A 24365-nucleotide genomic window follows, 5' to 3' on the forward strand; every position below is an offset into this window, starting at 1 on the left:
GGCTTACCACAACCTCCACCTCCCGGTTTCAAGTGATTCTCCTGCCTTAGCCTCCCCAGTAGCTGGGTTACAGGCACGTGCCAACACGCTCGGCTAATTTTGTATTTTTAGTAGAGATGGGGTTTCTCCATGTTGGTCAGGCTGGTCTCGAAGCTTCCAACCTCAGGTGATCCACCTGCCTTGGCCTCCCAAAGTGCTGGGATTATAGGCATGAGCCACGGTGCCCGGCTTTTTTTTTCTTTTGAGACAGGGTCTTATTCTGTTGCCCAGGCTGGAGTGCAGTGACGTGATCTTGGTTCACTGCAACTTCGGCCTCCTGAGTTCAAGCGATTCTCCTGCCTCAGCCTCCCAAGTAGCTGTGATTACAGGTGCCACCACCATGCCTGGCTAATTTTTTTCATTTTTAGTAGACACAGGGTTTTACCATGTTGCCCAGGCTGGTCTCAAACTCCTGGCCTCAAGTGATCCACCTGTCTTGGCCTCCCAAAGTGCTGGGATTACAGGCATGAGCCATTGTACCTGGCCTCATGTGGCTTTTCTTAGTACTTTTAACTTTATGATCTTTTATTTTACTAGAACTTAAAAGTACAATCTCAAGTTTTCTTTCCTACTACTGATGAGATAAAATTGACAAAAGACAGGATTTAGCAACCAGAAAAGAAAGGAATGTTCTACAAGTAAATAGTTATCCCTGGAATAATCTAAATCAAAGATATGTTTCAGTGTTAGGAGATTATAAGGGTACTTTTGCATGTTCTTTGTCAGAAATAGGAATAGGGTAAGTTTTTTTCAAACTGTTGAGATATGGGGAGTAATAATATTCTCTCTTGGGATGTTTAAAGACATCCCAAGATATTGCCAGTTTGTGCTAAGGTTTTCACCGTTTTACCTGATGGTAACTCTTCTCAGAGTCCAAAAGTAGACAAGGCAGCTAGAAGTGCCCTTGTGCACTGCCTAAAGCAACCTTGATGATGGCGGAACTTCAAAAAAGCCCACTGGATACTTAAAGGGATGGCCTGAGGGCAAATATTGCTTTTAGGCCCTGAAACAAAATTAAGCTAAATATGAATTCTGAGCTCTAGCTTCTGATGGATATAACATCTATTCCTGACACTGGATCAGATGTGTCCCATCGCGGCACTGCCGGTCTCAGGCTGTGTCCTCCCTACCAGCACTCCTGTGGCAGAATAGCTCACTGTCACACTCATTTTCCATCAAGAGGCGGCAACACTTACAATGTAGTAATGTGGTCAGTGTGATAGCAAGTCTCCCCTCAACACTGAAAACTCTTGTTTTATTGATCTTGTTTCATTGACTTGAAAACTGTCTTGTTTAATTGATCTCGTTTTATTGATTTTTTTTTTTATTGTCACAATTGGGGGTAGAAATGAGTGCTGCTGGCCTCTGGTAGGCAGAAGCCAGGGATGCTATTAAACTGACACAACACAGCCCCTTCCAACAGAGAATTATCAGGTCCAAAATGTCAATAGTGCTGAGGTTGAGAAATCATGATCTAGAAGTACAGGTTTTGCTCGTAGACCTTGCTCTGCAAGAATCCTACTTTACAGTAATTACAAGTAAGGATATACAGATTGTATTTGCTGGTGATTTTACCTATGTTCTTTGCCAGCCTAGCTAGGTTTACTTCTTTTATCAGTGGAAAGTGACAGGTGCATCAGTCCTCCCCGTTGGTGCCAAAGAAATACCAGGTGTATCCCTCAGAATGCATATAGCCAATCTCCTGGATTTGCCACCACCCATATATCTTTAATGATCTTCCAGATGTTGCTTTCTTAAGATGTTTACATTCTTTATCAGATTATCTTTTACTCCTGGCACCAAGCACTTTAGCATATTTTCAGATATCAGAGTCTTAGGATAGTATTTTCTTTGAGATTTAAACAAAAAAATATTCTACATAGTACTTGTAATCTCTTTCACAGTTGTAATTGCCTTTCACAAAGTTGGCTTTGTCTGATTTTTTGCTTCTGCTGTTTATATCTTGGTAGTGCTACCTGTTGGTTCCTTCATAAGCAGTGACAGCAATCTTCTGAACTAGGCTGAGGCCCAGTCAAGTGTGGACAGACATATGTATTTCTTATCTCACTGTGGTTTCATTTTTCTGCGTGTCTGCCCTAATCTAAGCTTGTACTGGGAGCTGCAGTGCATCTCGTGTCTCGGCCTAGGGAGGAATAGTTCATTGCATATTTTCTCAGAGACAGCTGGGCGCTTCGCAGGGAGTGGTCCCCCCTCCCTGTCACCAGGGCAATTCTCTTTCACATCCCCCAGGACAGATGGAGAATGAAGAAATTAATAATTCACAGTGTATATATAAGTGGTGATTCTTCCTAGACTGAAATGTACTTGCATTTTGTTCAAAAACATCTTGATGAAGAGAGGCCTAATGGTGAACTAAGAGTTAGAACATAGGAAGTAGGGAAACTCTACTAAGAAAATGGACAAGACAGGCCAGGCAGGGTGGCTCACATCTGTAATCCCAGCACTTTGGGAAGCTGAGGCAGACGGATCACCTGAGGTCAGGAGTTTGAGACCAGCCTGACCAACATGGAGAAACCCTGTCTCTACCAGAAATACAAAATTACCCCGGTGTGGTGGTGCATGCCTGTAATCCCAGCTACTTGGGAGTCTGAGGCAGGAGAATCCATTGAACCTGGGAGGCGGAGGTTGCAGTGAGCCGAGATCGCGCCATTGCACTCCAGCCTGGGCAACAAGAGTGAAACTCTGTCTCAAAAAAAAAAAAAAAAAAAAAGAAAAGAAAATGGACAAGACAGACTGAAATTAGCCAGCAGCCATTAGCTCAGGTACCGTTTAAGTGCTCATTGTACTGATTGATGTTTGGATAGTGCATTAGCAGAAATATTATTTACTTGCACTTACGTTCATGTGATCTGTAGGACTCGGGGTCCTGCTGGTGTCTGTAGTCATAGTTAAGTTTATAGTCAGTTCCTGGTTGGTGCTGGGGAAAAGAAATCAGGATGCATTCATCGTGAAATACCCTTACTCTCCTCTCAGGAGAGAAGAGGAAATGAGCGTGTTCTCTCTCTTGGTTAGAAACAGATAAAACTGTGTCCCATTAGCAATTGGATAGGAAACGATAACTGGAACCTTCTGTCTAATCTGGTTTCCTTAAATGTACGGAGCAGATAACTGCATCTGGGGAGTAGGGCTCTTAGTAAGGGTTATGGGGGCTTCAGTTGCAATGGCTCCAGTTGAAGAGCCATGGGATTTTCATCTGTCCTAAATCATCTGAGTGTTCTTCTTCTTCAGATTAACTGGGTTTATCTGTTACAGTATATAATTCTGTTGCTTTGTTATATATTTGAAAAGCACTTAGCGTGTTTTGAAATGTAGCGCTGAAATGACTTTGAAATGTCAACTCTGTAGTTTTAGTTTTAGGGCACAGTTCTTGCAAATTCCTGCTTTTCCTCTCTGTCTCTAGTACCTCTGAAGTCAGTAGTTGCAAACAAACAAACCTTAAAGCCTTTTGTATCACTTTTCTTTGGGATAGTTGTTGAATTCAATAGCTCATTATTTCACATAATATTGTGTTCATAGTACAATTTAACATGTAGTCTTTGAATGTTATAAATTCTAAAAGATTAAACAAGAATATTAGAAAAGGAATGAAAAGTGCCCTTAAAATGCTGCCCTAGGCTGGGCACAGTGGCTCACTCTTATAATCCCAGCACTTTGGGAGGCCAGGGTGGGTGGATAACCTGAGGTCAGGAATTCAAGACCAGCATGGCCAACACGGTGAAACCCTGTCTCTGCTAAAAATACAAAAATTAGCTGGGTGTGGTGGTGCGTGCCTGTAATCCCAGCTACTCTGGAGGCTAACGCAGGAAAATCGCTTGAACCTGGGAGGCGGAGGTTACAGTGAGCCAAGATCACTCCAGCCTGGGGACAACAGTGAGACTCCCTCTCAAAAAAAAAAAAAAAGAAAGGAAATATACATAATAGGAATTCCAGGAATATTATGGATTCTTCTTTTTAAGGTCCCGGTCACCAGGCGCGGTGGCTTATGCCTGTAATCCCAACACTTTTGGAGGCTGAGACGGGCGGATCACCTGAGGTTGGGAGTTTGAGATCAGCCTGACCAACATGGAGAAACCCCATCTCTACCAAAAAAATGCAAAATTAGCTGGGTGTGGTGACAGGTGCCTGTAATCCCAGGTACTCGGGAGGCTGAGGCAGGAGAATCACTTGAACCTGAGAGGTGGAGGTTGCAGTGAGCCGAGATTGCGCCACTGCACTCCAGCCTGGGCAGCAAGAGTGAAACTCCCTCTCAAGAAGAAGAAAAAAAAAGTCCCAGTGAACTGTGGGTACAATGTAACACTTACACACTTAGGCTGAGTTACTCTCTGTACTAGGCAGTCATGTGCATAGGTTCCTTTGTGTGTTTGTGGTAATCGTTCAAATCTTGGATCCTTGGCGATCCTTAGAGCCACTCGATACTTCTGCCCCAATTTCTCAATTTCAGCCATTACACAATCAGTTATCCAAGGGATACACTTGGCATACAGACAGTCCATCATTGACTGCACTAAGTCCATTTGACTTTTGTGGAAAAGTTGATGAAGTTGGTATCAACAAGGATGTGGTAAGGTGGGCCCAGCTGTGTGTTATATTGGAAAAATAAGTAGGAAGGGTGTTGGGGAACTTCTCTTTCCTTTAACGTGCTGGGATCCTTCTTTTCTTTCTCTTTAGGTTTTACTCTGTCCTTTTCTTTAAGCCTCCGATCTCTGAGACTAAGCATTCGCTTCATGGTTGCATAGTTCCTTGTTTTTTTTTTTGCTTCCTCATGGTCATGCCATACTCCTGTTTCTTCCGTAATCACCAACAGCACAATACTTTTACCTGGAATACATTTTTATGTTAGTTAAAATATCTCTGTCCTTTCTAATAGATTCAATGAAGATAAGTGTTTTATTTGTGGATTTGAGGGCATAAATCTGAAGCTACATGAACTGAATTGCTTATCATGTAACACTTCATTTTCCTTTTCCATGACCAAATCTCTTTTCTACTCTATTTTCTAATACTAAGTTATTGTAAAACTGTCACGGTTTCATATATTCCCAAAACCAGGAATGTGTCTTATCTGAACTTCCTTAAACTCGTGATGAGTCAGAGGAGGCCAGTCTTCATTAGTAATCAGCACCAAATTCATTTCAAAGAAAGATCTGTGTGGACATAGGATTGGTATGGAGAAAAATATGGTGATAAATTAACTCTGTCTCTTGTGTAGTTGAGTAATAGAATTTCATTGTCGAACGCTGACCTGAGATACATGTTTTCTTTTATCAAAGTAGAAAATGAGTTGCTGTAAGTAAAGAAACTGTATTAGATATTGTGTAACATGGAGATTTTTTTTTTCTATTAAGTACTAACATTGCTTTTGTTTCTGTTCCAAACTTTGAAATCAATGCACTTGGAGAAAATGTAAACTACTTTTCAAGGTCCTACAGAATAGATGTTTATGAATATATTTTCATGCATGATTGGTAATGAATCAGGTCTCTTTCATGCCATTGCAGTTAGAGGGCCTCTGGTGCTAGAGTCCTCTGGAGGACTGGGCAGTTGGAGTGGGGGCAGCGGGGTGTGTGCGGGGAGGGCTTTTCTCTTTCTTCACGGGGTCTCAGGGCCTCTCGTTTCCTCTCCATGTATGCTCTTCCCAGGTCTCTCCAGCAGGGTAGCCAGGTATCTTACATGGCGGCCTAGGGCTCCCAAAAGCAAACATTCCAAGAGGAAGCAGGAGCTGCCAGTCCTTTTAAAGACGAGGCCTGGGTCTGACATGGTGTGACTTTTATTGCATTTTATTGGTTAATGCAGATTACAGGCCCCATCAGTTTCAGATCAGAAGACAACAAGGGAATGAGGCTGGGTTCCTTGGAGGCTATTTTTTTTTTTGAAACAGTCTCGCTCTATTGCCAGGCTGGAGTGCAGTGGTGTGATCTCGGCTCACTGCAACCCCTTGGAGGCTATTTTTAGAGATGAACTATCACAGTAATATACCTTAAAAATGCTTCATTTTAGACAGTTTTTGTGTGTTCTAGGGGTGGTCAGTTGCACTAACCAAGAATCTGTGAGGTGTGGTTAGCCAGCAGTATATCGGAAGAGCTGTACTACCGGGGCTGCCACTATAAGCATTTCAGCTATGCAAATTTTGATCAAAACTAAGCCAGACATGTGGATGTTTCTTGGTGGGGGAGGAATTTCCTGTCCCCAGGGACAATGAGGCTTCCCTAGGTTGGGACTGGGTGTGATGCAGTCCCTCTTGCTGGCTCTTCCCACATCCCCACTGCTCCTCCCGTCCTCCTCTGTCTCCAGGTTGGTAGAGGAGTCAAGCATGAGGGGAAGGAGAGCACTTCCCTTAGCAAGTTATTGTTTAATGGGAGCTGGTGGGAAGAGTTCTGTCATTTAATACTCCTTGCTGGTGGTGCTATATGTAGTGAAATCAACTGTGACAGTGATAGGGACCTTAGAGATCATCAAGTCCTACCTCTACACCATGAAGTTAATCTTCTCTCACCATCTCTGGCACATCCCTCAGCAAGCTAGAAACAGAACTCTGCGTTTTTTCCATAAAGTACGAGAAATAATGATTTCACCTTTAAAAACTGCCTTCTTGAGCAAGTGTCCATTTGGTCACCCAGATTTCATTGGTCCTAACTTTCATCAGGTTGTTCTTGCAGAACGTGCCAGTAGAAGCATTCACCAACTGAAATGTGCCCTGAAAGAAGGTGATGTCACTATTGGAGAAGATGCACCAAATCTTTCTTTTAGCACCAGTGTGGGAAATGAGGATGCCAGGACAGCCTGGCCCGAATTACAACAGAGCCATGCTGGTGAGTATGAAAGTCGATCCTAGCCTGAATGATGCATAGTGAATTTTTTAAACTCCATAGAATAATAAGTCCTTTCATTCTTCGTTCTGCTGCTATGATGTTATTCCTGAAACACAAATCAGATAATTTAATTCCCTTGCTTAATCTTTTTTTGTTTGACTTCCCAATGCCTATAGGCGAAAGTCCGAAATTCTTAGTTACAAAATAACAGTGTTTTCCTAAGATAGCTCCAACCTGCCTCTTTGGCTCATCTTTGTGTACTTCTCATGTTAATCATCCATCTCACAACTCATATTCTAGTTATAATGACCTCCTCGCTATGCTTTTATGCTTTGACATGTGCAGTGCCTTCTAATTGGAATTTTTCTTATCCTTTTCTACTTGGTGAACTCCTTCCTGTTCGTCCTTGCAGTGTTATCTCCTCTGTGAAAACAAGCACAATTAGGTGCTTCCTCTTCTTGTAGCACAGTGCACAGCTCTAGGTCTACATACAAACTTATTTTATATCAGTGTCTCTCTCTTCATTGCTAGATTCTTAGCACTTAAGGGGTAGAAATTCTTTTTTTTTTTTTTTTCTGACGTTGGTCTTTGTATCCCCAGTTGATGGCAGAATTCTTGATGCATAATATATATTTCAGCAATTTTTATTAGTTGGAAAGATGGATGGGTGGTAAGAAACCATGGATCTCAAATAAGGTTAATAAACCCTCTGCTTTTGCTCTATAGTTAATCAGCTCAAAGATTTGTTGCGCCGACAAGCAGATAAGGAAAGTGAAGTATCTCCATCAAGAAGAAAAATGTCCTCTTTGGTAAGTATCAGCTTTTCCAACTTGACAAAGCATTCCTATGTTTTACTGTACTGTGTCATTTTGTAGTACATGTTGCAGAAAAAATTTAAGCATGGCATGCTAATAGTGAAAAACATTAAAAGTAATTCTTTTCCCTCTGATGATTTTGGCTGAAAAAATAGATTTCCATGGCAGAGGGAATCTTGATTTTTTAATTTACTATTCACTTGGAAACTGGGAGCAAGGGAATAGTTTGGAGAATTTATTTTGCAACTGTTAGCAAAATATGTAATACAAATATATAAATATATAATAAATTAATATAAATTAGATAAGTCAAAGGAGAATATATGTAAAAGATAAACTAATGATTTTAGTAATTTCTTTTTTAGAGGGCCATATCTATCATCCATCATTTTTAGAAGTTACTTAATTATAATTGTAGCCCGCCTTTGTAATATTTTAAAATTTTGAATGTCAAAATAGTACATTTTGTTTTTAATTAATTAATTTTTTTTGAGATGGAGTCTCATTCTGTCGCTCAGGCTGGAGTACAGTGGCATGATCTTGGCTCACTACAACCTCTGCCTCCCCGGTTCAACTGATTCTCCTGCCTCAGCCTCCCTAGTAGTTGGGATTACAGATGTGCACTACCACACCAGGCTAATTTTTTGTATTTTTAGTAGAGATGGGGTTTCACCGTATTGGCTAGGCTGGTCTCAAACTCTGAACCTCAGGTAATCCACCTGCCTTGGCCTTCCAAAGTACTGGGATTACAGGCATGAGCCACCGCACCCAGCCTCAAAATAATATGTTTTAATATGTAATGTTCTTCTATATGTTAAAATATATGGTTATAAAATTGTATGATATATAAGAAGTCGTGCTGTATTTCTTCTGAGGCTGTTTTTTATTGCTTTGACAGAGTATATTATTCCTGATTAAAGCATTTTATATGCTAAAGGCTGAGATAGATATGAGTGAAAGAACTCTGAACCAGATTTAAGTGGCCAAAATAATAGTCAAGGGCTTAGTTCTATCTAAGGTCTATCACATACTCTTTAGGATATAGTGCCTGTCTCACGGAGTTTTTGGAATAACGAGATAAGATTACATACTTAAAATTCTTTAGAAACCTATGAAGTGTTACACAAACATAACATGTCAGAGCAGCAACCTCACATTTTCAATGTGTTTTATAGTTCAATACAGTGCCTATATGCTGGAAAGTGTGGAGACATGTTACTTTCTTTTCTTCACCACTGAAATGTCAGAATATCACTCCCATAAGAGCACTTCATTCCAGGCTGACACAAACTTTTAAGCTTAATTCCAACTTTAGAGAAATGTACTTCATATGCATATTCAGTATTTATAGATATAGATTTTATACTTTTAATAAAATATCTCATTATTTAATGAATTTATTACTATTGACGTCTGGTTTCTAGCATGCTCTTAAGCACACACTGGTGGAATGCTTTTAAGTCTACCTAGATGCAGTTGCTTTTTCTGTTGAATCCTCAGACATGCTTATTCGTTTTTTAAAGCCTGAGCAAGTGATATTATGGAGCTTATTGAATCCAGGCAGGCTGGAAGACCTTCATTAAGAGAATCAATTTAGTAGATACAGAGTACACTTTAAAATATACAAGTCTATTTATATGGAGCTGTGTAAAAGAACGGAACTTAGACTCTAAATGTATATAGCCTACATGTAATAATTATAAACCATAATAGTAATAATTAGCTTTTTAAGATTATACCCTTAGAATGCACTTTCATAGCCAGTATAACGTATTAGAAATACATGCATATATTGAGAGTAAAACTGAGGCACTCTTGAGATGGAAAAGAAGTTATTACTTACTGTCTTAAAATGTAGATATCCAAACTAAAGCCCTTTAAAGTAGACACAAATGATTTCAGGTGAACGTGTTTCATACAATATTAGCCTGAGCTTTTTATTTTTCACATTGACTTCCTGCTGTATACTCATAGTAGTAATTTATATTTGCTTACCTTGTGAACCTATTTCTGTTAATGAAGGATGATTCTAATTGTTTGATTTCTACTCATGACAGATGATTCATTTAGTTAGAGTTACTTTGGTTTTTAAATATCTTCAATACACCAAAAAGCAGAGCTCTATTTTATTTTATTCTGCCATGGTAGCTGGTGCTTGGTTATCGTTTAAAATTTCTGCTGTGCTGAGAAAGAGAACAGCTGAGAAACAGACACTGTGTCTCATTTCAAGCTTTCCTCTGGGTTTGTTTAACTGGGTGACCCTTGTTTTCCCTTTTCCTGATTTCCTCATCCTTTTAAAAAAAAATCATGTGATGTGTATATGATTTTACAAACTGTATCACAGTCACTTTAAGATAAGGTAAGATATACATTAGCAGTAAGTTCCAGGAATGCTACAGAGCTAAAATAACATTAGTGTTTGTTTTGAAATCTCTTCGTTGGACCCCTCAACGAAAAAAGTAGTAAAACTACTTCAGGACTCTACTCTTGGAGGTTCTGTGCTCCAGAACAGCGTACACTTGAATTGCCTTCAATACTAGAGTCAAAAATCGAAAACTATGTTTTGCTAATGTATCCTTTTTGAGATGGAATTTTATCGCATTGACACAGGCTTGGCATCAAAGAGTTCCTAAAGAATCTCTCCCTCACGGAGCTGCTGCAGTTTTAGCTAGCAAATCCTCTTCCGTGGCAGTTTCTTGGAGAGAGTTGTCCCTTGTATCTCAGCATTACTGAATGGAATGTTGTTTTTCCAATTTGTTAAAATAGTTCATTCCAAGCCAGTTATACTACTGCTACCCCAGCATTTTTCCATTCACTATATGTGCTTTTTATAACCACTTTCACCATCCATCTTAAAAAACAAAATGATATTCACGTCCGTGAATCTTGTGTATTTGTGGAATTTATAGGATAGAGAAGCAAGTATTTGTGTTAGTCCATTCTCGTGTTGCTATAGATAAATACCTGAGGCTGGGTCATATATTTGAAAAAGAGGTTTAATCAGCTCATGGTTCTGCAGGCTGTATAGGAAGTGTGGGACTGGCATCTCATTCTGGTGAGGGCCTCAGGATTCTGCAGGCTGTATGGGAAGTGTGGGACTGGCATCTCATTCTGGTGAGGGCCTCAGGAAACTTTCAGTCATGGTGGAAGGTGGAAGGGGAACAGGCATTTCATGTGGTGAGAGCCAGAGCAAGAAGTGAGGAGAGGTGTCACATTGTTTTAAACAACCAGATCTCACCAAAACTCAGAGCAAGAACTCATTATCATGAGGATAGCACCAGCACCGAGGTATTCATCCATTCAATCATGACCTAAACACCTCCCACCAGGCCCCACCTCCAATGCTGGGAGCTGCATTTCAACATGAGGTTTGTGGGGGATAAGCATCCAAACTATATCAAGACTGTAAGCTACATTGTGATCAATTCTATGTTTATATCACATCAGTGCACAATTGAGTGTGGAGAAGGTAACAACTGATTCCTTGCTAAATCCAAACATGCTTAATTTTGCTTCTTAAAAATTATGTATGTATGTATGTATTTATTTATTTATTTTTGTCATAGAGGTCATTAGAACATGAGGAAACCAATATGCCTACTATGCACAACCTTGTTCCTATTATTAATGACCAGTCTCAGTATATTCATCATTTAGAGGCAGAAGTTACGTTCTGCAAGGTAAGTTTCTCATTAAGAATTTAAAACTAAATAAATTAAAGCTTATATTAACTATACATTGTATACAAATTTGCTACTATAAATCTTCATGTTTGTAGCAATGCATTGACAATTGCTATTCTTACATGATTGAGAGACTGATGTGTCACAAGAGCTTGTCAGACTTGGGAATGATGCTCTTGACCATACCATTTCTGATTGCTTGATTTCGCAGTAGTTCATTACTATGTCTAATGATTTCATAATATGCTCTCATATTTCAGAAGTTTTCCTTCTCACCCCACTTTCTGTAACCCAGCAAATGGCAAATGCTTTGGAATACAAATAGCAATCATTCTCCCACACTTGTCAACCTATTGGGGCAGGGGTACAATAATCAGGGATTCTAAACTGGCAAGACCAGTTCTTCTCCACTGTCAGTATTAGGGCTCTTACTTTGACTTTGAATGAGAATGGTTCATAGGGTACTGACAGTAGTGATCAAGAAACCAAACACATCATATATAGCTTGTGACACTAGAGGGTTATATGCTCAACTGTGTGCAGTTTACTAATGTCATTAATGCTAATAGAGCCTTTTAATGTCTCCAAAGTATGTCGTGTTTTACTTCTTTTCTTTCTCTCCCTCTTTCTTTCTAGTTTCAGTGTATTAGATTGTACAATATTTTTATAGGAATTACTGATATCTCTTGTATCATGTTTTTATATATAGTATATGATATTATGTATTATATTGTTGACATTTTAAGATGATGCAAGGCCAGTATGTAACTTAAGGAGGCTTTAGATGTTTCACTGTCCTGATTTTACCAGGGAATTTCTGATCTTAACATGTAATTTCCTGTTTGTTCTTGGAGGACACAGTCATTAATATACAGGTGGTCTTGGATTACCAGTAAAGCTGAAATAATATCCTAGGAACCATTTCATTAACAAGGCTCTATTAATCCCTAAGATGTTGTGGATAAAACTTGAAAGATACAAAGCAGAATGTATTTACCATCTACTTGAGAAGACAGAACTTTTCCCTATTAACACCATAAGCAGTACATTAGAGAATATAGTATAGGCCTTTACTTCTTGGTATAAGCTATAATTATAATAAGAGAAGAAAGTTAGGAAAAGCTAATGTCTTTGGGAATGTTTTTATGGGAGAGAGAGATCTTGAACCGGTCTTTTTTTTTTCAATTTTTAAAATTATACTTTATGCTCTAGGGTACATGTGCACAATGTGCAGGTTTGTTACATATGTATACATGTGCCATGTTGGTGTGCTGCACCCATTAACTCGTCATTTACATTAGGTGTATCTCCTAATGCTATCCCTCCCCTCACCCCCCACCCCACAACAGGCCCCGGTGTGTGATGTTCCCCTTCCTGTGTCCAAGAGGTCTCATTGTTCTCCATATCCTCATTAGCATTTGGTGTTGTCAGTGTTTTAGAGTTTAGCTGTTCTAATAGATGTGTAGTGGAACTTCATTGCTGTTTTAGTTTCAATTTCCTGATCACAAATGACGCTGAGCATCTTTTCATGTGCCAGTATTCCACCTATATCACATCTTTGAGTGAGGTGTCTGTTCAGGTCGTTCACCCATTTTTAAAATAAGGTTGTTCGTTTCCTTATTGTTGAGTTTTAACAATTCTTGTTGTATTTTGGATGTCAATCCTTTATCAGATATGTTTTTTTCAAGTATTTTCTCCCAGTCTTTGACTTGGCATTTACTTCTCTTAACAGTGTCTTTGAATGAGCAGAAATTTTTAATTTTAATGAAGTTTAACTTACCAATTTTTTCTTTCATAGATTGTACTTTTAACTTTGCATTTAAAAATTTATTACCAAATCAAAGTTCACTGTATTTTCTCCTTTCTTCTTCTAGGTATTTTATAATTGTTTATTTTACATTTAGATCATGTTTGAAGGACAGTTGTCCATATTTTGGGATCTATTTCTGGGCTATCCTGTTCCATTGATTTACTTGTCAATTCTTTTGCCAGTATCACTCTATCTTGATTACTGTAGCTTTATATTAAGTCTTGAAGTTGGGTAATATCAGGACTCCAATTTTGTTCTTCTTCAATATTGTGATGAGTATTCTGGGACTTTTTTGTCTCCCTGTAAACTTTAGAATCAGTTTGTTGATATCCACAAAATAGGATTTGGATTGGAATTGTGTTGGATCTATTGATCAAGTTGGGAATAACTGGCATTTTGATACTATTGAATATTCCTATCCATGAACATGGAATATCTCTATTTACTTAGATCTTCTTTGATTACTTTAATCAGTGTTATGGTTTTCCTCAAATAGATCTTCTACAAATTTTGTGAGATTTATACCTATTTTATTTTATTTTATTTTATTTTTGAGACACAGTCTCGCTCTGTCATCCAGGCTGGAGTGCAATGGTGCAGTCTCGACTCACTACAACCTCTGCCTCCTGGGTTCAAACAATTCTTCTGCCTCAGCCTCCCGAGTAGCTGGGACTATAGGCATGTGCCACCACACCTGGCTAATTTTTGTATTTTTAGTAGAGGTGGGGTTTCACTATGTTGGCCAGGTTGGTCTCGAACTCCTGACCTCATGATCCACCCACCTCGGCCTCCCAAAGTGCTGGGATTAAAGGCATGAGGAACTGTGCCCAGCTACCTATTTTATTTTTTAGTGTAAATGGTATTATGTATTTAATTTCAAATTCCAATGATTTATTGCTAATATAGAAGAAAACAATTGACTTTGTGTATTGACCTTGTATTCTGCAACCTTGGTATAAGTCACTTATTAGTTCCAGCATTTTTATTGATTCTTTGGGATTTTCCTCATCAACAAGCATATTATCTGCAAACAAAGACAGTGTTATTTTCTCCTTTCCAATATGTTTAGATTTTGTGTTTTTTACATTTTTCATTCATTTTTCTTAATTAATTGTTTTGAGATAGGGTCTTGCTCTGTTGTACAGGCTGGAGTGCAGTGGGATGATCATGGCTCACTGTAGCCTTGACATCCTGGGCTCAAGTGATCCTCCTACCCCAGCCTCCCTGGTGGCTGTGCATCCTCCCCAGATGCACACCATCATGCTTGGCTATTGTTTTATTATTATTACTTTTTGTAGAGTTGAGGTCTCATCATGTTGCCCAGACTGGTCTTGAATTCCTGGGCTCAAACAGTCCTCCTGCGTAGGCTTCCCAAGGTGTTGAGATTATAGGCTTTAGCAAATGTGCCCAGCCAGATTTTATTTTTTTATTTGTCTTATTGCATTAGCTAAGACTTTTGGAATGATGTTGAATGGTTGTGAGAGGGGCCATCTTTGCCTTGTTCTTGATCTTAGTGGGAAACTACTTTGTTACCATAAAATATGTTAGCTAAGGTTATTTGTAGATGTTCTTTATCAAGTTCAGAGTATTTCCCTCTATTCCTAGTTACTGAGAGTATAGATGCCTCTCGACTTACAATGGGATTGTGTCCTGATAAACTCGTTGTAAGTTGAAAATGCATTTAATATACTATAGAATATTGGTTGTTTACGCCTGTGATTGCACGGCTAACTTGGAGCTACAGCTCACTGCCACTGCTGCTGCCCAGCATCATGAGAGAATATTATACTGCATATTGCTAGCTTGGGAAAATATCAAAATTTGAAACTTGAATTATGGTTTCTACTGAATGCATATTGCTTTTGCAGCATAATAAAGTCAAAAAAATCATAAGTCAAACCATCGCAAGTGAGGGACCATCTGTGTTTATCATAGATGGCTGCCGCATTTTGTCAAATGCTTTTCCTGCATCTACGGTTAAAATTATGAATTTTCTTCTCTACATTGTTGATGTGACATTAACTGATCCTCAAATGTCGAACCAATGTTGTGTAATTAGAATAAATCTTACTTTATCCTGGTGTAGAATTCTTTTTTACATTGTTGGATTTGATTTGTCAGTATTTTGTTGAGGATTTTTTCATCTACATTCATTAGAGATATTGATCTGTAATTTTCCACTTGTTTTCACTTGGTTCGGGTATTAGGTTAATGCTGGCCTCATAAAATAAGTTAGCAAATACTTCCTCTTGAATTTTATGAAATATGTTATAGATAATTGGTATAATTTCTTTCTTAAATATTTGGTACAATTCACTAGTGAACTTATCTGGACCTGGTGCTTTCTGTTTTGAAAGGTTGCTAATTGTTGATTTAATTTTCTTGATAAATATAGGTTTATTCAGATTATCTATTCTTCCCTCTGTGAGTTTTCATGGATTGTGTCTTATAAAGAATTGGTGCGTTTCATCTAGGTGACTAAATTCATGATCATGGAGTTGTTCATAGTATTTCTTTGTTATCCTGTTTTTTAAACATTTCTTTATTATCCTTTTAATGTTCATGGGATCAGTAGTGATAGCCCCGTTTTCACTTCTGATCTTAGTATATGATAGAATCTAATTGGTATTTTCTCTTTTTTTTTTCTTAGTTAACTTGTATAGAGTCTTATCAATTTTATTCATCTTTTCAAAGACCCAACTTTTGATTTTGTTGTTTTTCTCTAGTGATTTTCTATTTTTAATTTCATTTTTTCACTCTGATTTTTACTATATGTTCTTTTCTGCTTACTCTGGAATTAATTTGCTGTTGGTTTTCCAACTTCTAAAGTAGAAGCTTAGATTATTTATTTGAAGTCTTTCTTCTTTTCTAATTTTTTTGCACTCCTTTTGCTGCATCCTTTTAATAAGTACATAGCTTTTTATCAGTTGTATTTTAATTTTTACTTAGTTGAAAATATTTCTAAATGGATTTTGATACGTCTTGGATTCATGTGTGTCATTTAGAAGGGTGTTGTGTCATCGTCAGGTATTTGGGGAGTTTCCCAGCTGTCGTTCTGTTACTGATTTCTGGTTTAATTCCATTGTTGTCTGACTGCATACTTTCCGATTCCTTTAAATTTGTGAAGGGTTGTACATTGTAGTCTGCCTGGGTGAATGTTCTGTGTGAGCCTGAAGAAAACGTGTGTACTGCTGTTTTTGAATGAAGTAGTCTGTACATGTCAGTTAGATCCAGTTGATTGATGCTGGTGTTCATTTCAATTGTGTCCTTTGTGATTTTTATCATTTCTGACAGGGGATGTTGAAATTTCCAACTGTAATAGTGGATTCATCTGTTTTCCTTTGCCTCATACATTTTGATACCCTTTTATTAAGCACATATGCATTAAGACTTGTTACATCTTCTTGGTGAATTGACCTCTTTATCATTATGTAATGTACCTCTGTATCCCTGATCATTTTCATTGGTCTGAAATCTGCTTTGTCTAAAATTAATATTGCTACTCCAACTTTCTATTGATTAGTGTTAACATGATATTTTTTTCATTCATTTATTTTTAATCTATCTGTGTCTTTGTATTTATAGTTGGCTTCTTTTTTTGTTTTGAGGTTTTTTTTTTTTTTTGGTTAGAGATGAGGTCTCACTATATTGCTCAGGCTGGTCTTGAACTCCTGGGCTCAAGGGATCCTCCAACCTCAGCCTCCCAAGTAATGGGATTACAGATGTGAGCCACCTTGCCCAGCTATTATAGGCTTCTTGTAGACAACATATAGTTTGTTGTTCTTCTTTTTTTAACCACTCTGACAGTCTCTATCTTTTACTTGGTATATTCAGACCATTATATTTAAAGAGATTATTGTTATGATTGGATCAATGTATAACATATTTGTTACTACTATTTTCATTGTCTTTATTTTTTGTTTCTTTAAAAAATTTTCACTCTTTTTCTGTCTTCTCTGGCTTTTTTTTTTTTTTTTTTTTAAAGAGATAGAGCCTTGCCCTGTTACCTAGGCAGTGATGTAATCAAAGCTCACTACAGCCTAGAACTCTTGGGCTCAAGCAGTCCTCCCACCTCCTCCCTGCCGAGTAGCTTGGACTACAGAATTGCGCCACTATGGCTGGCTAATTTTTATGTTTTTTGCAGAGATGGAGTCTCACTGTGTTGCCCAGGCTGGTGTCAAACTCCTGGCCTCAAGTGATCTTCCCACCTCAGCCTTCCAAAGTGCTGCACTTACCAGGTGTGAGCCACTGCACCTGTCCCTTCTGTAACTTTGATTGAGCATTTTATATGATTGCATATTATTTTTTATATTTGGAGACAGAGTCTCTCTCAGTTGCCCAGACTGCAGTGCAGTGACACCATCTTGGCCCACTGCAACCTCTGCCTCCTGGGTTCAATCAGTTCTTGTGCCTCAGCCTTCCTAGTAGCTAGGACTACAGGCGTGAGCCACCACAACCAGCTAATTTTTGTATGATTGCATTTTTCTCCTGTCTTAACATATCAGTTGATCAACTATACTACTTCGTCTTTTTTTTTCTTTACTGGTTGCCTTAGAGTTTGCAGTAAATATTTATAACTAACTTTACTTTCAAGTAACCCTGTGCCACTTCTTGAATAGTACAAATTCCTTATGATAGAATTCCCAAGCCCTCTCTCATCCTTTATAATATCTGTCATTAATTTCAGTTATCCATAAACTACAATTACTACAAACACTATTGCAATTATGATGTTGAACACGAAGTGTCATCTGTCAAATAAATTAATAAGAAAATATTTTCTATCCACTTACTCCTTCTTTAATACTTTTTTTCTTTATGTAGATGGCAGTTTCTCACCTTATCTTTTCTCCTTTCTGAAGAACTTTTTTAACATTTCTTGCGAAGCATATATGCTAGCAATAAATTCCATCAATTCTTGTTGGTCTAAGAAAATAGTTTTCTTTCTCTTTTGAAGGTTAATCTTGCTGAATCCAGAATTCTAGGTTGGTGGGTTTTTTTTTTTTTTTTTTTTTTAACACTTTAAATATTAGATTCATTTTATTCTCTTCCTGTTTGCATGGCTTCTGAAAAGTATTCCCAGGTAATTCTTATCCTTCCTTCTTTATAGGTAAGATTTTTGTTTTTTTGTTTGTTTGATTTTTGTTTTATTATTATTATTATTTGAGACTGAGTCTCGCTTTGTCACACAGGCTGGAGTATAGTGGCGAGGTCTTGGCTCGCTGCAGTCTCAGCCTCCTCAGTTCAAGCAATTCTCATGCCTCAGCCTCCTGAATAGCTGGGATTACAGGTGCCCACCACCATGCCTGGCTAATTTTTGTATTTTTAGTAGAGACAGGGTTTCACAATGTTAGCCAGGCTGGTCTTGAACTCCTGACCCTCATGTGATCTGCCTGCCTCGGCCTCCCAAGGCATACATTCCCTGTATGCTGGGAATACAGGCATGAACCACCGCGCCCAGCCTGATTTTGGGGTTTTGTTTGTTTGTTTGTTTACTTTGGCTTATTTTAAGATTTTTCTCTTTGTCTTTGATTTTCTGCAGTATGAATATGATATTCTTCAGTGTATTTTGTGGTGGTATTTATCCTGCTTGGTGTTCTGTGAGCTTCCTAGATCTGTGGTTTGGTGCCTGTCATTAATTCAGGAAATTTTTCAGTCATTATTGACTGAAATATTTCTTCTTTTCCTTTCTTCCCTTTTTTGTGTTCCTGTTGTATGTATGTATTTCTTACTCCATTTGTAATTGTACTGTAGTTCTCGTATAATTTTTCTGTCTTCAGTTTTTTTCCTTATTGCATTTCTTTTTTGGAAATTCTTATTCACAATTCTTAAAGTTTACTAATGCATTCCTCAGCTACGGCCAATCTATTGATGAGCCTTTCAAAGGCATTCTTCATATCTGTTAATAGTTTTTTTATTTTGAGCATTTTCTTTTCATCTTTTTCATAGAGTTTCCATCTCTCCACTTATATTACTCTGCTGTTCTTGCATATAGTCTATTTTCTCTATTAGAGACCTTAGCATACAAACCATAATTATTTTATTTATTTATTTATTTATTTATTTATTTAGAGACAGAGTCGTACTGTCACCCAGGCTCAAGTGCAGTGGCGTGATCTCGGCTCACTGCAACCTCTGCCTCCTGGGTTCAAGCGATTCTCCTGCCTCAGCTTCCCAAGTAGCTGGGATTACGTGCATGCACCACCACCCCTGGCGAATTTTTTTTGCATTGTTAGTAGAGGTGGGGTTTCACTATGATGGTCAGGCTGGTCTTGAACACCTTGGTCAGGTGATCCTCCCACCTTGGCCTCCTAAAGTGCTTGGGATTACAGGCGTGGGCCACCGTGCCTGGCCTTAATTATAATTATTTTAAATTCCTGGTCTGATAATTTTAACATCTCTGCCTTATCTGAGACTGTTTCTGATGCTTGTTAAATCCTTTCAAACTGTGTTTCAGTCTTTTAGCAGGTCTTGTAATTGATGAATGCTGGACATGACATAGTTGGTAAAAGGAACTGAGATAAGTAGGCCTTTAGCATGAGCTTTTATGTTTATCTGGCTAGAAGCTAGGCTGTGTTTGCTGTCACTATACATGTCAGAGGCTAAAATTTCCTTCCATGTCCTGGTCTTGTCTCTTCTGTTATCTCTTCATTACCCTAGTGAATTCTTCCTAAATATAGTCTGAGATATGCAGTTCTTTCTGTTGAATTTCTCTGTTAGTATACAGGAGCCCTAGTGATGTGGTCGTTAGATGTGGGAGTAGAGGGAAGCGTTCAATAGGCCTATGACTAGATCTGAGTCTTTTAATAAGCCTTTGCCTTGGGCTGTGACATTCACAAGTGCTTCTCAGTCTCCCCTGCCCTTTAAGGTAGACAGGAAGGCTAGAGGAAGCCGGAGGCCCCTTCTCCCACACTGAATGCAAGAGGGGGCTGGAGCTGGATTTCTTTATTTAGGCCAGTTAGGTGACAGCAGTCCCCCAGTCAGTTCGGCTCTGGTAAAGTCGTTTCCCTCGAGTCAGGCCTGTTACAAGGAATACAACGTGCTGAGCATATTTCAAACTGGCTGCTTTTCTTCTTTCTTTAGGTTGCATAAGGGGATTTTTCTCTAGTTTTTACTGTGAAAATCTGGTAGTGTCCTGGAGATAAAACTGGGGAAGCAGGGCAGTCCTCCTATGACTGGGTCTTCCTGGAATTTATTTATTTATTTATTTTGAGACAGAGTCTCGCTCTGTCACCCAGGCTGGAGTGCAGTGGTGTGATCTCGGCTCACTGAAACCTCGGCCTCCCAGGATCAAGCGATTCTCCTGCCTCAGCCTCCTGAGTGGCTGGGACTACAGGCGTGTGCTACCACACCTGGCTAATTTTTGTATTTTTAGTAGAGATGGGGTTTCACCATATTGGCCAGGCTGGTCTTGAACCCCTGACCTTGTAATCCGCCCACCTTGGCCTCCGAAAGTGCTGGGATTACAGCCATAAGCCACTGCGCCCAGCCTGGAATTTTTAACTCTCAAACTTGTTGACACTGAGCTTCCAGCAAGTCATCAATTACAGTTTAGATTTTCTACCTCCTCCAGAGGTTTCTGATTTCCTCCTGTAAATTCTGTGTCTCAGTGATCACTCGTCTCGTCAATTTTGGGGCAGCAGTTTTCCCTGTGACTCAATTATCTGATGAATCTAAGAAGAGTTGTTGATTTCCAGTTTGTTCAACATTTTTCCTGTTGTGAAGATGGGAGTGAGCTGTTCCAAGCTCATTACATTCCAGACTGAAAAATGAAAGTCCACAATATTTTTTTAATTTCAGCTTTTAGTATAGCTTTGGGTTTAAAAATAATAATAATTGAGGGGAATTTTCACATGTTGTACAATAGCTTGTGATTACACTAGTAATGAATATTAGGTTAAGTATTATATGATTGATATATTGATGTTATTGAATTGTTTTTCCAGCGACTGAGGTCCACTCAATAGCTATTCTAATTATTGTTGACCTGTAATTTCTTACATTACATCCTGTAATTTTAATTGTTATTGATTTGTTAATTCTTTACATTACATCCTGTGAGGCCAAGGAAATACTCTTTAAGAATTCTCCATGAAATGTTTTACTGTAATTCTCTCCTATCTGGCTACCATTTCATAGGTAATCATCACACCTGTCTATGCCTTTCTGTCTCAGAGCCTCCCTCTATTTAATCTTCCATCAGTTTTTAACAAGTTGATGGTATTTGATCATTAGTCATAATATGTCTTAACTCATTTTTCAGAGTCTACTTCTTTAAAATCTCTTGGATAACTCTTTTAATTAAGACTTTTCTTTGAGCCTTGATTCCTTGGAGAAAAGGAAATTGTCAGAAACGACACACTTTTGTGATATGCCACCAGCAGGCCCATTACTATATACCTTAGCCTTCTCTTTAGTATCTAGCTAATGTTTAGGTTGCCTTGTTTGTCTAAATATAATTATATTTCAGGAAAAGGAGAACATAAGTCTTCCATACTTTATATCATGCTGGGTCCTGTAATCAACAAATAAAAACACTGCTTAATAATGCTTAATGTATTTGATGTTTCTTATTATAGGAGGAACTCTCTGGATTGAAAAATAAAATACAAGCAGTTGTGCTTGAAAATGAAAGCCTCCAGCAAGAGCTGAAATCTCAAAGACAGGAGGAGACACTAAGGGAACAAACACTTCTGGATGCATCTGTGAGCATTCTTTTAAATCATACATTTTATTTAGTGTGAATATTCACTTCTGCCCTCTCTCCCTGCCTTCTTAGCTGCTTAGTTCTCCTTGAAGTGTGGCCAAAGTACTATGTTAGTATTTGTTTGAGACCTCAAATACCAAATTTCACTGTGGTAGAATGAATTCTCAAATGAAATAATCTCGTAATATTTGCTATGGTTTCCTGAGTGTACCATTTCTGCCTTACCATATGGAAAGAGCAGGTCTGAAAGCAGGAAATGTGTTATACAGGAAGGACTTTGCTAAGTCTAGAAACCATTCAGAACTTTAGCTTAGATTTCTGCTGGATTTCTCTAAATTGTCCTTGATATCTGAAATCTGATAAGTCTAATTAGCAGCATGATATAGCAGAAAGAACATTGGCCTTAGGGTCCAAGAATCAAAATGTTAGTCTTCCCATTGTCCCTAAGAAGGCTAGTGCTTAGCAAGTAATTTTAGAAGGCTTTACATAGCTTAATCCCGTATGTCCTTTATTTCTTTATTGTTATTTTGAGAAGATTAACGTGTACCAGGAGTTTTCAATGCAAATTCCTGGACTCCAGGCCCTGTGAGTCTGATTCACTTGGTCTGGTTGGCTCCTGGGAATCTAAACTTTTATCAAGTTGCCTAAGTGATTCTAATGTCAGTGGCCCAGAGTTTGAAGAACGTTGGGTCAGATTATCCCTATAATTCTGTGACAGAGAATTATTGTGGTGACTTTTAAATAGTGCTTAAACCACTTTCTTATGACTTATCAGAGTACTTTTGTCTTAAACTTTTTAAAACTTTTTCTGTAAGATATAGTCACAGCTTCTGCTTTTTGAGACAAATGCAACTTTCCATGCGGAAGTTTTCATGCTTGCCTATTCCAGCTTCACTTTGCAGTTTACTTTGGTGGTTTTGACTTTGTCGTCATTAGTAAATCAGCTGTTAAGAAAACATGAAAGTCTTGATGTTTGACTGAGATATCCTCTAATTTTCGTTTTTGAGGTCTTTTTTTTTTTTTTTAACCTGAATTGATAGCTTGTTTTTAATCCTGGAGTTGTATATGTTAGAGTCTGCTATTGAGAAGTATAGGAGTGTATTAACTCTGATAAATGAAGTGGGCTAATTAGTATTTCAGTTTAATTTTCTGCAATTGCATTTAAGTTTGTGATCAATTCTCTTCTCCTCACTATGTAACTTTTTCCTGAAGATTTATATAATTATTAATGGTAAAAATTCCATCTTAGTTGCTTATTATTTTAATGTCAATTTGAAGAAGATATCACCATATATAAAATACTTAGAAGTAGCTTATTTTAAAAATATTCATTTGCTTTTCTTCCAAATATGTAGTCACTTAGCAAGCAGTGATTCAATTATTCATAGTCTTCAGTATTTATATAACGGCCAAGAAGTGGAAGAAAGGGAAGTGAAGTGAGAAAGGAAATTAGACAGACGAGTGAATCAGAGGGCAAGAGAAATGAGTAATGCAAAAGGGGAAGGAAATGATGGTAAGAGCACACATGCCTTGCTGCATGAGCAAAGAAAATGTGCTAAACAAAACTACAGTCAGAATCATAGGAAGGATAAGGTTTTAGAGAGGTTTTGTTGTTTTTTTAAACATTCATGTGAGCTAAATGTAATGCAGATATTGAAATGATTACTGCAGATATGCCAGATGACCTTGATATCTATTTTAATGTTAGTCTCCTGTTATTTGTTGTTGTCGAATGGTTACCCCCACATTTTACCTGTGTAAGTGAATTGAAACATTTCAAGGCCAGATACAGCGTCTTATGCATGCAATTTCAGCAGTTTGGAAGGATGATCATGTGAGTGGATGGATCACTTGAGCCCAAGAGTTCCAGACCAGCCTGGGCAACATAGTGAGACTCCATCTCTCTAAAAATAAAAAAAATAAAAAAAATTGCCGAGCATGCTGGTGCACACCTGTGGTCCCAGCTACTTTGGAGACTGAGGTCAAAGGATCCCAGGAGGTCAAGACTGCAGTGAGCCCTGATCACGCCACTGCATTCCAGCCTAGGCAACAGTGAGTGAGACCTTGCCTCAATAAAAACAAGATGAACAAAAAACAAGACATTTCAGCAACACGTGCATTGTGCTGTGGCAGAAGTTATGAATAAAAGTGTTTAGGATATCTTAAATATAAAAAAAGTCAAGAAATACCTTCTTTTGGGGGGATGGAGTTTTTGTAAAGAGTCAATTAAAATATTGATGCTAAATCTTCCCTTGCTGTATTGAAATTTGCTGATTTCAGCATAGATTTTCAGTGTTTCATAATGCCTTTTAAAAAAGATAATTGAAACATTTATATGGTGTATTAGTCAGGGTTCTCTCAAAGGACAGAACTAATAGGACAGATATGTATAAAGGGGAGTTTACTAAGTAGTATTAACTCACACAATCACAGAGTCCCACAATAGGCCGTCTGCAAGCTGAGGAGCAGGGGAAGCCAGTC

The 24365-nt window shown here is 38.2% G+C and overlaps 1 protein-coding gene across 14 annotated transcripts in view; it reads left to right on the forward strand.

Moving 5' to 3' along the window:
• SDCCAG8 (SHH signaling and ciliogenesis regulator SDCCAG8) overlaps window positions 1–24365 on the forward strand; it is a 246249-nt gene that overhangs the window by 5773 nt on the left and 216111 nt on the right. For 3 of the 14 annotated variants that reach the window (XM_073011881.1, XM_073011883.1, XM_073011884.1), the window contains exons 1-5: window positions 6322–6610; window positions 6704–6869; window positions 7596–7678; window positions 11251–11364; window positions 21757–21882. In XM_073011881.1, the coding sequence (XP_072867982.1) occupies window positions 6533–6610; window positions 6704–6869; window positions 7596–7678; window positions 11251–11364; window positions 21757–21882 (567 nt within the window). In that variant the 5' untranslated portion in view covers window positions 6322–6532. Of the gene's footprint in view, window positions 1–6240; window positions 6611–6703; window positions 6870–7595; window positions 7679–11250; window positions 11365–21756; window positions 21883–24365 lie in introns of those variants that run through there. The other 11 variants (XM_007989963.3, XM_007989969.3, XM_037986195.2 and 8 more) reach the window with 8 other exon arrangements.

This window comes from Chlorocebus sabaeus, chromosome 25 (genome assembly GCF_047675955.1).
Source record: "Chlorocebus sabaeus isolate Y175 chromosome 25, mChlSab1.0.hap1, whole genome shotgun sequence".
NCBI classification, from domain to species: domain Eukaryota; kingdom Metazoa; phylum Chordata; class Mammalia; order Primates; family Cercopithecidae; genus Chlorocebus; species Chlorocebus sabaeus.